Raw genomic sequence first — 13475 nt, 5'->3', positions numbered from 1 at the left:
GTGGGTGAAGATGGAGATAGGATGGATTTGTTGAAGATTGTAAAAAGTTCACCGCACCCCAACTTTGGGTATGCTTCAGCCTGTTGATTTCAGGGGTGCTAAGCGCACATAACTTTGTGGACTGAACCCCATTAGACAGAATGGAACCTGCTTCTAGGTAAGCATGCAGGCCGGGATTGCAGGGTAAGGCTGCAAACCTAACCGTGTCTACTCAGAAGTAAGTCCTGTTGGGGCTTACTCACAGGTAAGTGGGGTTTTGACTGCAGCCTTAAAAAGTGTAAAATATTAACACACACACACCCATCCCTCCCCACTATAGACTGGCAGCAGTTTCTTACATGTTTACCCAGAAAGTCTTACTGAGCTCTATGGGTGTTAATCTTAGGTATGTGGTGTGGCTTTGAAATATGCCACTGAGGTATCAATGATTTTTCTTGTGAACTGCTTAGAGGCTTTCTTGCAATCACGCGGTCTATAAATGCTGTTTAAAAAAATACATAATTTTATCTGAAGAGTTTTTAAAATCCCATTATTCGGCCAAAAAGAGGGCATATTGTAACTTGCTAAAATGAAAAAAAAAGAGAGGGGTTTACAATCTAAAAAAAGACGCATCACAAAAGGAAAGCAGGTTGGGAGGAGGAAATGAGCGCACCAAGTCTAACAATAAGTTGTGATGGGCAGGGTATAAATAAATGAATAATAATGCTGATGCTGAAGAGTCATATTATGATGCTATTAAAATGTCAATACTTAATACTAATAATAGTTTTACAATCTAAAATGACGTGAGGAAAGAAGTGCACTGTACTGATGCCAATAACGTAATTTTTATTGCACCTGTTGCATTTGTATTGCTGCAACATTACATTATTATCATTAATAATCAATTATTGCTAACACACTGAAATATTGCATGTTTATCGCTGTCATATCCTATTATTAAATACCAATAAGCAAATTTTTTGTTGACGTATTGTGATTTTAACAAGGTATTAATGTGTCTGATAGAATTAATAATGAATAAATAAAAAATATAATTTCTGCATTTGATGTTTTAATGCAGGTTGTAACCCGCTTTGAGGTCCCCCCCCCCGCCTTAAAAATATATGGGAATAAAATGAACAATAACAATAAACTATCATTATCCCCCGCTTCTCCGAGAGAGTTTCTGCCCTGCTGCCGTAAAGCGCTCCTGCCGGAAAAGGAAAAGGCGGCACGTAGCCGCTGCGCCAGCCTGCCGTAAAGCGCGGCGGCGCGGCGCTCCTCCCTCCCTCCCTCCTGCCGTAAAGCGTTTCGGGGCGTCGGAGCGCCCTCCTGCCGCCAAGCGGGCCGGCGGAGGCATGCCCCTGTGCCGTAAAGCGCGGCCGTCCGTCGCGCGCGGCTGTGCGCCCTGGTGCCTCCGCCGTGGGTGGGGGGGAGGCGGCGGAGGGGGCGGCCTGGTCCACCGGGGGGCGGGATGCTGGGCCCGGGCGGCGGCGGCGGCGGGGAGCGGGCGGCGGGGCCCGGCGCGGGGCTCTCTTCGGCGCCTCTGCCGCTGCTGCACCCTCGCACGGGGCGGCTGGTGACGGTGTCTCGGGGCGGCCGCAGCGCCGCCCGCTCGCAGCCCGGCCAGGAGTTCAACCACGGGCTCGTCCTCAGCAGGGAGCCCCTCGCCCCGGGCGCCGTCTTCACCGTCCGCATCGACAGGAAGGTGAGGGGCGGGAGATCGGGGTAGGCGGGGGGGGTGTAAGAAGAGGGTGAGTGAGGGGGGTAACTGGGGGGTAAGATGAAAGGTTGAAGATCAGGGTATGTGGAGGGTAGGGGGAATGTAAGGAAAGTGAAGAGTGGAGTATGTGGAGGGTAAGTGAGGGGGATAACTGGGGTAACAGTGGGGTAGGATGAAAGGTTGAAGATCAGGGTATGTGGAGGGTGGGGGGGTAAGAAGAATGAGGTACATGGAGGGTGAGTGAGGGGGGTAACTGGGGGGTAAGATGAAAGGTTGAAGATCAGGGTATGTGGAGGGTGGGGGGGAAAGAAGAATGAGGTACATGGAGGGTGAGTGAGGGGGGTAACTGGGGGGTAAGATGAAAGGTTGAAGATCAGGGTATGTGGAGGGTGGGGGGGAAAGAAGAATGAGGTACATGGAGGGTGAGTGAGGGGGGTAACTGGGGGGTAAGATGAAAGGTTGAAGATCAGGGTATGTGGAGGGTAGGGGGTGTGACGGGGTAAGAAGAGTGAAGAGTGGGGTTAGGGGAGCATAAGTGGGGGGATAACTGGGGTAACAGTGGGGTAGGATGAAAGGTTGAAGATCAGGGTATGTGGAGGGTGGGGGGGAAAGAAGAATGAGGTACATGGAGGGTAAGTGAGGGGGGTAACTGGGGGGTAAGATGAAAGGTTGAAGATCAGGGTATGTGGAGGGTAGGGGGTGGGGTGACAGGGTGTAAGAAGAGTGAAGAGTGGGGTTAGGGGAGCATAAGTGGGGGGGATAACTGGGGTAACAGTGGGGTAGGATGAAAGGTTGAAGATCAGGGTATTGGGGTTAGGGGAGCATAAGTGGGGGGGATAACTGGGGTAACTGTGGGGTAAGAAAAAAGGTTGAAGGTCAGGGTATGCAGAGGGTAGAGGGTGGGGTGACTTGGGGGGTAAGAAGAGGGAAGAGTGGGGTCAGGGGAGGGTAAGTGGGGGGTAAGATGAAAGGTTGAAGATCAGGGGGTGTGGAGGGTAGGGGGTGGGTGATTGGGGGGTATGAAGAGTGGGGTAAGGGGAGGGTAAGTGGGGGGACAACTGGGGTAACAGGTAAGATGAAAGGTTGAAGATCAGGGGGTGTGGAGGGTGGGGGGATGTAAGAAGAGTGAAGAGTGAGGTACATGGAGGCTGTGGGGGGTAACTGGGGTAAGGTGAAGGGTGAAGATCAGGGTATGCAGAGGGTAGGGTGACTGGGGGGTAAGTGAGGGGGGATAACTGGGGCAATGGGTAAGATGAAAGGTTGACGATCAGGGTAGGCAGGGGGGATGTAAGAAGAGTGTGGTATGTAGAGGGTAAGGGGATAACTGGGGTAAGATGAAGGGTGAAGATCAGGAGATGGGGGTGACTGAAGTACCTGGGGGGTAAGAAGAGTGAAGGGTAAGGTATGTGGAGGCCGGGTGAGGGGTAAGTGGGGAGATAACGGGGGTAGGTGAAGGTTGAAGACCAGGGTATGTGGAGGGTGGTGGGATGGGAGAATAACTGAGGTAAGAAGGAGGAAGAAGGTTGGGCTGGGAGGGGGGTGCGAGCTCAGCTGGGTTTGTATGTAGCAGGTGCCAGGGGGAGGGAGGGGCAACTGGGGTGCAGGTGGGGCAAGCAGAGGAGTGGGAAGTGGGGTATTCGGAGGGTGGCTGAGTGGGAGACATGTTGGGGTAACTGTGGGTGGGAAGAAGGGCAGAATAAGCAGGGTAAGATTAAGAAGGAAGATCAGGGGGTGCGGAGGGTGATTTGGTGGCAACTGGGGTGTGTGGGGCTGGGAGATCAGCCTGTGGGGTGCAGAGATGAGCGGGGTGGAATATACGAGAGGTAAAGGGAGGTATCTGGAGATGGATTTTGTTGAGGTCTGTGTCGAGGAGCTCCAGGGGTACATATGAGGCTGTATTCATGGCCCTCACCCCTCTGCATCTGGTCCTAACAACAACCCTGTGAGGTAGGCTACACTAAGGGAGCATAGTGGCAAGAGGTGACTGAGAGGGGAAACAGGTTATGGGAAATAAGGGCCACGTGTCCCGAGTTCAAGAGCAGTGAGGGCCGAGAATGGAGAGAATGATCACTCTCTCTAAGAGCCAACGTCGATCGTCCGTGCCAATGTCTGTGTACTGTAGACACATCGGAGCCACAGGAAAACGAGAGAGGATGCCGTCTCCATTTAGCAAAGGGACTGCAAATTTAAAATCCAACATGTATCATAATGCCGTTTTGCAAATCTCAGTTGCAACCACCTATGGAGCACTGTGTACAGTTCTGGTTGCCTTGCTTTAGCTGGGAAAAGTTCAGAAGGTGGAGAAAAGTTTTTTTATCATTTTCACAACACCAGGAAGCTGAACAGTTCAGGGCAGACAAAGAAAAGTACGCCTTCCCACAGCGCTTTGTTAAACTATGGAACTCACTGCCACAAGAGGTCATGTTGCTCGCCCACCTGAATGGCTTTAGAAATGGATTAGACAAATAGCCCATCAGTGCCATCTAACCACAGTGGTTTAGTATTCTCTCTCCACTGTCAGAGGTCTTGGAATACCAGCTATTGGGAATCAGGGCAGGGGGCACACAGTAAATTCTCTTGTGTTCAGACTTGTGGCCAGTGGTTGGCCGCTGTGAGAACAGGCTGCTGGACTAGGTGGTTTGCTGGCCTGATCCAGCTGCAGGCCTCTTCTGATCTTACGTGTCGGCATGGATTGGCGTATCCTAGGAAAGGGCTGATCTCTCTGGGGAGAAAGCCCTGCAGATGAGCACTATGGTGCAGTGGCGTAGCGTGGGGGGTGCAGGGGGGGCCGGCCGCACCGGGCGCAACATCTGGGGGTTAGGGTTAGGGGGCGCAAATCCACGGGTTAGGGGGCACAAATGACGTGCCTTGCTCCAGGTGCTGACAACCCACGCTACGCCACTGCTATGGTGCGCTCTGTCCGCTTGCAAATTTCGAAATGTTTCTGTCTCTCCGCTCTTCCCTTTGAATCCAGGGCAGCAAACACAATTGCGTGTTTTGAATGAGCTCAGATAGGAAAGAGGGCAGGTTCAGCTAAGGCAGAGCAGCCGGATGAAATTTTTCAAATTTTATTTCCTGGCCTGGAGGAGAGCGTTTGCCTCCAAGGTGCTACGTGGGCTTTGCTTTGGGGGAGCAGGTCCTTCTGTCTGACCCAGAGCTGCTGTGATATGATCATTGCCTGAGCAGAGAAAGAGAGGGTGCTAATTCTGGCCCAATACCCAATTTTTAAACATTTTCCTTCTCTCCTTCCTAAATTCTCCCAGGTAGCTCAGGAGGGAGTAGAGTTTTTTTTTTTTTTAAATCATGTGGTGGAGGGGAAAAATGGCTCATTTTTTAGTTTTTTTTGTACATCCCACTTGAGAGCTATTTCTCCTTAGAGGCCTTAACTCCAGGCTCTGTTGACTTGAGCCTGTCAGCTCAGGAAGTGCCCCTGTGCACGTTAAGAGTGCTATTCCTTTTGAGAAAGGGCTGCACCCGTTGAGTGCCATGGTTTTGTATGGTCCTTTGATTAGAATCTGTATTTGTTTCAATACAATGATATATTTCTGCAACCTGCAGTCAGGGAGGGTTGGGTTGTACGTACGTAAAATAAAAATAAATAGGGACCCGTGAGGGTCATCTAGCCCAACCCGCTGCAATTCAGGAATCCTGCCTTCAGGCACCCCTGGGTGGGCTTGAAACACTAACCTTCTGGTTAACAGCCAGGAGCACTGGCCCATTGCGCCACACTATAGCTCTGTCAGCCGCAGCCAGCACAGGCAGTGGTCAAGAATGATGGGAGTTGTAGTCTAAAGCAGCAGGAGGCTGACATCTTGGCTACTGCCCCTGTTGTAAGCAAAAACGGGATCTTCTGGGGTGACTCTGCGTTCATCTCCTCCTCCTTCTACCTGCCAGTGTTTGAAATTCCCCGGGTGGTTTGCTACTGACGCCATCCTAATTGCAGCTGCTCAGAGATTTCTGGGCACCGGGTTGGCAACCGACGTCTTGCATTGAGCCAGCTGACTAGTGCGCAGCAAAAGGCATGTGTCTTGTGCGTTGCTGTGTGAATCCCAGACCCCTTGCAGCTCATCTTGGTGCTCCCTTGTCACGTCAATGAATGTGTAGGGCTGAGTGCAGAGATTTAGTCATACCTCAGGTTACAGACGCTTCAGGTTGCGTTTTTCGGGGTATGGACTGCCAAAACCTGGAAGTACCGGAATGTTTCTTCTTCTTGCATACCTGGGAAGCAGGTGGCGCTGTAATCTAAACCACTGAGCCTCCTTGGCTTGCCAATCAGAAGGTCAGCGGTTTGAATCCCCGTGACGGGGTGAGCTCCCGTTGCTCAGTCCCAGCTCCTGCCAACCTAGCAGTTCAAAAGCACGCCAGTGCAACTAGATAAATAGGTACCACTGCGGCGGGAAGGTAAACGGTGTTTCCGTGCTCTCTGGTTTCCGTCACAGTGTCCTGTTGCGCAGGTAGCGGTTTAGTCATGCTGGCCACATGACCCAGAAAGCTGTCTGTGAACAAATGCCGGCTCCCTCAGCCTGAAAGCGAGATGAGCGCCTCAACCCTATGGTCGCCTTTCACTGGACTTAACCATCCAGGGGTCCTGTTTTAAGAACTAGCAGTTCGAAAGCACGTCAAAGTGCAAGTAGATAAATACGTACCACTCCGGCGGGAAGGTAAACGGCGTTTCTGTGCGCTGCTCTGGTTCGCCAGAAGCGGTTTAGTCATGCTGGCCACATGACCTGGAAGCTGGACGCCGGCTCCCTCGGCCTGTAAAGCAAGATGAGCGCCGCAACCCCAGAGTCGGTCACTTTACAATGAAGCAATGTAGTAGAATCGATCAGTTTAGATCCCCAAAGGTCATCCAGTCCAACCCCCTGACAAACAGCCGTTCCGTTGTGGCGATTGCGACCCAGGTTTAAGGGGCCACTTGCCCCCTAGCTTATACAGTGGTACCTCGGGTTAAGTACTTAATTCATTCCGGAGGTCTGTTCTTAACCTGAAACTGCTCTTAACCTGAAGCACCACTTTAGCTAATGGGGCCTCCTGCTGCCGCTGTGCCGCCGGAGCCCAATTTCTGTTCTTATCCTGAAGCAAAGTTCTTAACCTGAAGCACTATCTCTGGGTTAGCGGAGTCTGTAACCTGAAGCGTATGTAACCTGAGGTACCACTGTACGGTGGTGCCTCGCAAGACGAAAAGAATCCGTTCCGTGAGTCTCTTCGTCTAGTGGTTTTTTCATCTTGCGAAGCAAGCCCATTAGCGGATTAGCGCTATTAGCGGTTTAGCGGCTATTAGCGGCTATTAAAGGCTTAAGGGATTAGCGGATTAGCTGCTAAAAGGCTATTAGCAGCTTAGTGCCTTAGAAAAAGGGGGTGGGGAGCGAAAAAAACCCCCAGGAATCGCAAGACATTTTCGTCTTGCGAACCAAGCCCACAGGGAAATTCGTCCTGCGAAGCACCTCCAAAACGGAAAACCCTTTTGTCTAGCGGGTTTTCCGTCTTGCGAGGCATTCTTCTTGCGGGGCACCACTGTATATCTATGAGTTCCTAACCCGGCTCTCCGCCTCCCGCAGGTTAATTCCTGGAGCGGCTCCATCGAGATTGGCGTGACGGCCTTGGACCCGAACCACCTCGACTTCCCCAGCAGCGCCACAGGCCTCAAGGGTGGCTCCTGGATCATCTCGGGCTGCTCGGTGCTTCGGGACGGGCGCTCTATCCTGGAGGAGTATGGCCAAGACCTGGACCAGCTGGGCGAGGGCGACCGCGTGGGGATCCAGCGCACGGCCAACGGGGAGCTGCGCCTCTGGGTCAACGGGCAGGACTGCGGCGTGGCGGCCACCGGCATCCCCCTCCACGTCTGGGCCGTGGTGGACCTGTACGGCAAGTGCACCCAGATCACGGTGGTGCCCAGCAACCCCGAGGAGGCGGAAGAGGCCGTCGCGCACGATGAAGGTACGGGAGAACGGCTGGCCTGCAAGGCATCTCACGCAGGGGGGCGCTTGGCCAGCGGCTGCTGGGTGGCTCAGTTGGTTAGAGGCTGGGGTGCTGATAACGCCAAGGTTGCAGGTTCGATCCCCGTAAGGGACAGCCGCCTATTTCTGCATAGCAGGGGGCTGGACTAGAAAAAACTGGCAATGATCTATTTTTAGGAAGGAAAACCATCCATGTTTTTTGGGGGGTTCGGGTCAAAGTTGAGCTTTTTTTTTTTTAGTAGTAGTAGTAATAATAAATTTTTATTTATAACCTGCCCTCCCCAGCCAGAGCTGGGCTCAGGGCAGCTAACACCGGTAAAATTACAAAAAATAAATCATAGGGGGTAAAATAACCAATTTAAAATACGCATTAAAATACCATTTAAAATGGAGCCTCATTTTAAAAGTAGCCTATAGATCAGAACCATAAGGGGAGGGAAACGTAAGGGTCAGGCCGAGTCCAGCCCAAAGGCCAGGCGGAACAGCTCCGTCTTGCAGGCCCTGCAGAAAGATGTCAAGTCCCGCAGGGCCCTGGTCTCTTGGGACAGAGCGTTCCACCAAGTCGGGGCCAGTACTGAAAAGGCCCTGGCCCTAGTTGAGACCAATCTAACCTCCTTGCGACCTGGGACCTCCAAGGTGTTGTCATTTGTGGACCTCTCCGTGGGGCGTACCAAGAGAGGCTGTCCTGTAGGAAGGAAAGCCCTGTTTTTGGGGCTTCAGGGCAAAGATGTAAAGCTTTTCTTAGGGGAGCCAAAGTTGCTGAGCTTCTTTGGGGGGAGCCAGTGATCTATCACAGATGTCCAGTGATCTATCAGTAGATCACGATCTACCTGTTGGACATGGACTAGAGAATTCTTGGGGCCCCTTCCAACTCTATTCTTTTCTTTCCCCCTTTTCTATTTTTTAATTTCATTTCGTATTTTGACAAAGCAATAATAAATAAATAAGAATGAAAATGTGCACCCCACCCCAGAGACCAATCCATTGTAATTATCCAACCTCCCAAAATTTCAACACCTCTTGCGATGGTTTGACTCGTTTCCTTTTTGACACTACAAATTCTGCGCAGTCGGTTCGGTCTGGCCGGTGAAGCTGGGGATTCGCTTTGTGTTGTTTTCCCTGGCGGCTGGGCTTACTTGCTTAAGGGTGAGACAAGATGAGAAGCGAAGGCGACTCTGCCCAGTGCCTGTAATATTGGATTAATATTAGATTAGCATTGCATTAGGCAAATTCATGGGGGATTAGGTTATCAATGGCTACTAGCCAATTTGGCTGCGCTTGGAGGCAGCAGTGATTCTGGGTACCAGCTGATGGAAACCTCAGGAGGGGAGAGTGCGGATCTTGTGTTCGAATCCTGTTTGAGGGTTTTGATTGGGCCATCTGCATGGGCACTGTGAGAACAGGATGCTGGACTTAGGTGGGCTGCTGGCCTGATTCGGCAGGACTCTCGTTGTTCTGTATGAACCACCTGGAGCTGTAGCCACTGTGCCGTGATCTGAATCATGGGGGTCGATCTGTTGCTGTTGTCCTGATACATAGCTGTCAACCTTCCCTTTTTTTGCGGGAAATTCCCTCATTCCAGTGCCGTTTCCCGCTGCTTCCCACTGCTATCCTGGATTGTTAGATATCCCATAGACTGTCCCCGGGACAGGTGAGGCTGCTGATCCCTTATTTTCGAGGCTGCTGATCCCTTATTTTCAAATCTGAAAGTTGACAGCTATGGCAGGTCCTGATAGTGCCGGAGCGATCTGTGCGCTGCAGTTAGAGGGCATTGCAGCTGGTGTTGAGTCAAATCCCTCACCTCCTTTCCCCCTCATTTTGCAGCTCTGGACCTGCCTTGCAACCAGAACCGGCCGGATAAATTTCCCAACAGCCTGGAGTCGGAGAACGGTGAGCATTTCCTCTCCGCTCTGGACGACTTGGGAGTGCTGGGCCATGGCGTAATCCGAGTAACGCGGTCCAGGTCCGGTCCCAAATCCAAGGGTTCCACGAGGAGTCAGTCCGACAGGGCCAAGGCAGGACACGAGACAGGAAACCAGGCACAGGATCGCAGACAGGTTCTGGCAAACAGCAACGTTGCTCCCACAACCTGGGGCAGGGTCCAGCAGCCTTTTATCTCTGTCGGGGTAACGGCCGGTCCTGATCCCCCAGTGACACACCTCCCTGTCTCGCCCGAAGGCGAGCACTCCTCCTGCGAGTACTCAGGTCTCTCCTTCTCTCAGACCTCAGTCTCTGCAGCTCAGGAGATGTCGGTGGGTTACTAGACCCAGAGGCCGCCTCCCCTCCCCTGACCCAACCGGTAGTGGAGCAGCTGTAAGTGATGGCCCAGCTGAAGGCAACGAGGTCGTCCCCGCATCTGGAGCCAGGGCAGGCTCAGGCCCCTGACTCAGCCCAGCTGGTGCTTGTTGCAGGGGAACCTGGGCAGACTGGGGCTTTTCAGGATCAGGCCCCAGACCTGGTTCAGATGCAGCCTGTGACTCCTCTGGCTCCAAGCCCGAGTCCCGGGCCATCACTTTGGGGCCACCCACTGCAGCAGCATGGCTGGAGATTTGGGAGGGCCTAAAGAAATAGATACTTCACACAGCAGACTGTGGAACTTGCTGCCACAAGAGGCGGCGGCAGCCACCAACGCGGACAGCTTTGAAAGAAGATGAGGCAGAGTCATGGAGAAGGAGAGAGCTCTTGATGGCTAATAATGGTAAAGGGTAATGGGACCCTTGACCATTGGGTCCAGTTGTGGCTGACTCTGGGGTTGCGGCGCTCATCTCGCTTTCAGGCTGAGGGAGCCGGTGTCCATCTTCCGTGTCCTGTGGCCAGCATGACTAAGCCGCTTCTGGCGAACCAGAGCAGCGCACGGAAACGCTGTTTACCTTCCTGCCGGAGCGGTCCCTATTTATCTACTTGCACTTTGTGCTTTCAAACTGCTAGGTTGGCAGGAGCAGGGACCGAGCAATGGGAGCTCACTCCGTCATGGGGATTCGAACCGCCGACCTTCCAATCGGCAAGTCCTAGGCTCTGTGGTTTAACCCACAGCGCCACCTGCATCCCTTGAAGGGTGGTATACAACACATTTAATACAAGCATCTCTCCACTTCCGCAGGGGTTATGTTCCCGGGTACCATGTGTCTATGCAAAATGGCATATTGGGGGGGCTCCCCCTAAGAAGCCTGTAAACGCCCTCTAAACATCTAGAATCCCTTGAAAAGGCCCAAACGTTGAGTGCAAAGGCTCATGGGATTGCCCTTGCAAAGGCTCCCAGGACTGCTAGCTATTTCCCTGCTCTTTTGGCACTATTTTCGCAGTTTAAATTGATTTATTTGTCGACGCTGTGCATGTACGCAGCCAAACACAATTCGACCACACGTAAGTTCTCAGTGCCCACCTAGCAGTTCGAAAGCACGTCAAGCGCAAGTAGATAAATAGGTACCGCTCTGGCGGGAAGGTAAACGGCGTTTTCGTGCGCTGCTCTGGTTTGCCAGAAGCGGCTTAGTCCTGCTGGCCACATGACCCGGAAGCTGTACTCCGGCTCCCTCGGCCAGTAAAGCGAGATGAGAGCCGCAACCCCAGAGTCGGTCACAACTGGACCCAATGGTCAGGGGTCCCTTTACGTTTACCTTTAAGTGGAGAGATGCCTATAAATAAAATAAAATAATAAATAAAGGAAGGGTTGTTGGCCTGATTCAGCTTTCCTTATGCTCTTTGTCCCATTGACATTGAGAACGAAACAAGGCCTTGTAATTGGGCATGCGTTGGGGACCCCCGGTGTAGAAAAGGCGTTTGATACTGCCCAGTGTTTGGTGGCCTTTCCTCTGTGTATGAAGAAATACCTACTACCTTCCCGCTGACTGATCTCAGCAATTCCATGGTCCTTTGCTCTCAGTCGATGTGTTGAGCATCCTGGGACAGGAGACCTTGCGAGCTATTTTGGAGTGTGTAACAAAGAGGGTCTTGTCCCCTTCTTAACTGCGCTTTCCTCCTCCTCCTCCTCCGCTGCCAGTGTGGTGTAGTGGTTAAGAGCAGTAGATTCGTAATCCGGTGAACCAGGTTCGATTCCCCGCTCCTCCACCTGCAGCTGCTGGGTGACCTTGGGCCAGTCACACTTCTCTGAAGTCTCTCAGCCCCACTAACCTCACAGAGTGTTTGTTGTCGGGGAGGAAGGGAAAGGAGAATATTAGCCGCTTTGAGACTCCTTCGGCTAATAATAATAATAATAATAATAATAATAATTTTTTATTTATACCCCGCCCTCCCCTGGGCTCAGAGCGGCTTACAAGCAATAATAAAAACAAGATGAATGATTACAACTTAAAAACAAAAGTAAAATACAACATTAAAATAATGGAACATTAAAATATTAAAATGTAGCCTCATCGCAGGAGGAGAAGGAAAAGAAAAAAGAAAGAGAGGGAGGGAGGGAATCAAATTGGCTCCAAGCCAAAGGCCAGGCGGAACAACTCTATCTTACAGGCCCTGCGGAAAGAAATCAGATCCTGCAGGGCCCTGGTCTCATGAGGCAGAGAGTTCCACCAGGCCGGAGCCACAGTTGAAAAGGCCCTGGCTCTGGTTGAAGCCAATCTAACTTCCTAGTGATAAAGCGGGATACCAAATCCAAACTCTTCTTCTTCCGGCCTGCAGGCTTCTCCAGCATGGAGCTGTCGGAGGTGGTGAGCAACGCCATTCTGTCGGCCTACAACGGCAGCCTGCTGAACGTCAGCCTGGGCAGCCCGCCCTCGGACTCTGCCTCCTGCGGAGCCCCCCCCATGACCTCAAACGACGCCCTCCTCTTCCACGAAAAGTGCGGCACCCTCATCAAGCTCAGCAACAACAACAAGACGGCCGAGCGGAGGCGCCCGCTGGACGAGTTCAACAACGGCGTCGTCATGACCAACCGTCCGCTGCGGGACAACGAGATGTTTGAGGTGAGGAGGGGAGAATTGGGGGCAGAGAGAAGTCCAGAATCGGAGGCAGAATCGGGAGCAGGGGAGGAGGGGGAGATCAAGGGGCAGAAGTGAGTCAGGCCGGTGAAGAGTGTCTCCCCCTCCTGCTACGACCAGTTCCCTTCCTCCCAGAACCAGAAGAGGCGTGAAATGGGCAGAGGAGAGGTTGGCTGTGTGGAGGCGCAGTCTTCGATTGCTCAGAATTAAAGTCCTGAAGAGGAGAATTCCTGAAGTTTAGTTGCACTCTCCTTTCATGTCATTTGGATTCATTGGGCTGGGAAACAAGCGTGCTCCGTCTTCCACGTGACGGCCCTTCAGATATTTGAAGGCGGCTATCATATCCCCTGGGACACGGGTGGCGCTGTGGGTTAAACCACATAGCCTAGAATTTGCTGATCAGAAGGTCAGCAGTTTGAATCCCCGCGATGGGGCAAACTCCCGTTGCTCTGTCCCAGCTCCTGCCAACCTAGCAGTTCGAAAGCACGTCAAAGTTCAAGTAGATAAAGAGGTACCACTCCAGCGGGAAGGTAAACGGCGTTTCCGTGCGCTGCTCTGGTTCGCCAGAAGCGGCTTAGTCCTGCTGGCCACATGACCCGGAAGCTGTATGCCAACTCCCTCAGCCAATAAAGCGAGATGAGCGCCGCAACCCCAGAGTCGGCCACAATCCAGTCTTTGGCCTAATCCAGCAAGCCTGTTCATATGTTCTTACCTAAACAGCTATTGAAGTATCGCCTCAATACAGGAACACGCCAGGCTGGCAGCCGCATTGTGGCTTTCTTCTTGTTGACACAGAAGAGGCGCATGCAAACCCCATTCCAAAACGAGGCCTCCTGGTGGTTACTTAGAAGAGAAAATTCTGGCAATTGCAGTTTTTGC

At 52.3% G+C, this 13475-nt stretch overlaps 1 protein-coding gene across 1 annotated transcript in view; it reads left to right on the top strand.

The window, feature by feature from the left end:
* Positions 1-1456: 1456 nt before the first annotated feature.
* The window catches only part of NEURL4 (neuralized E3 ubiquitin protein ligase 4), a gene marked incomplete at its 5' end in the record, with an annotated part of 56014 nt that continues 43995 nt past the window's right edge, over positions 1457-13475 (top strand). The window contains 4 exons of the mRNA XM_083410026.1: positions 1457-1690; positions 7264-7642; positions 9487-9552; positions 12298-12581. Coding sequence (XP_083266152.1) covers positions 1457-1690; positions 7264-7642; positions 9487-9552; positions 12298-12581 — 963 coding nt within the window. The remainder of the gene's footprint in view (positions 1691-7263; positions 7643-9486; positions 9553-12297; positions 12582-13475) is intronic.

Source organism: Podarcis tiliguerta (genome assembly GCF_965153285.1).
Source record: "Podarcis tiliguerta genome assembly, chromosome: 13".
Taxonomy (NCBI): Eukaryota; Metazoa; Chordata; class Lepidosauria; order Squamata; family Lacertidae; genus Podarcis; species Podarcis tiliguerta.
This window is presented reverse-complemented; position numbering and strand designations above follow the sequence as displayed.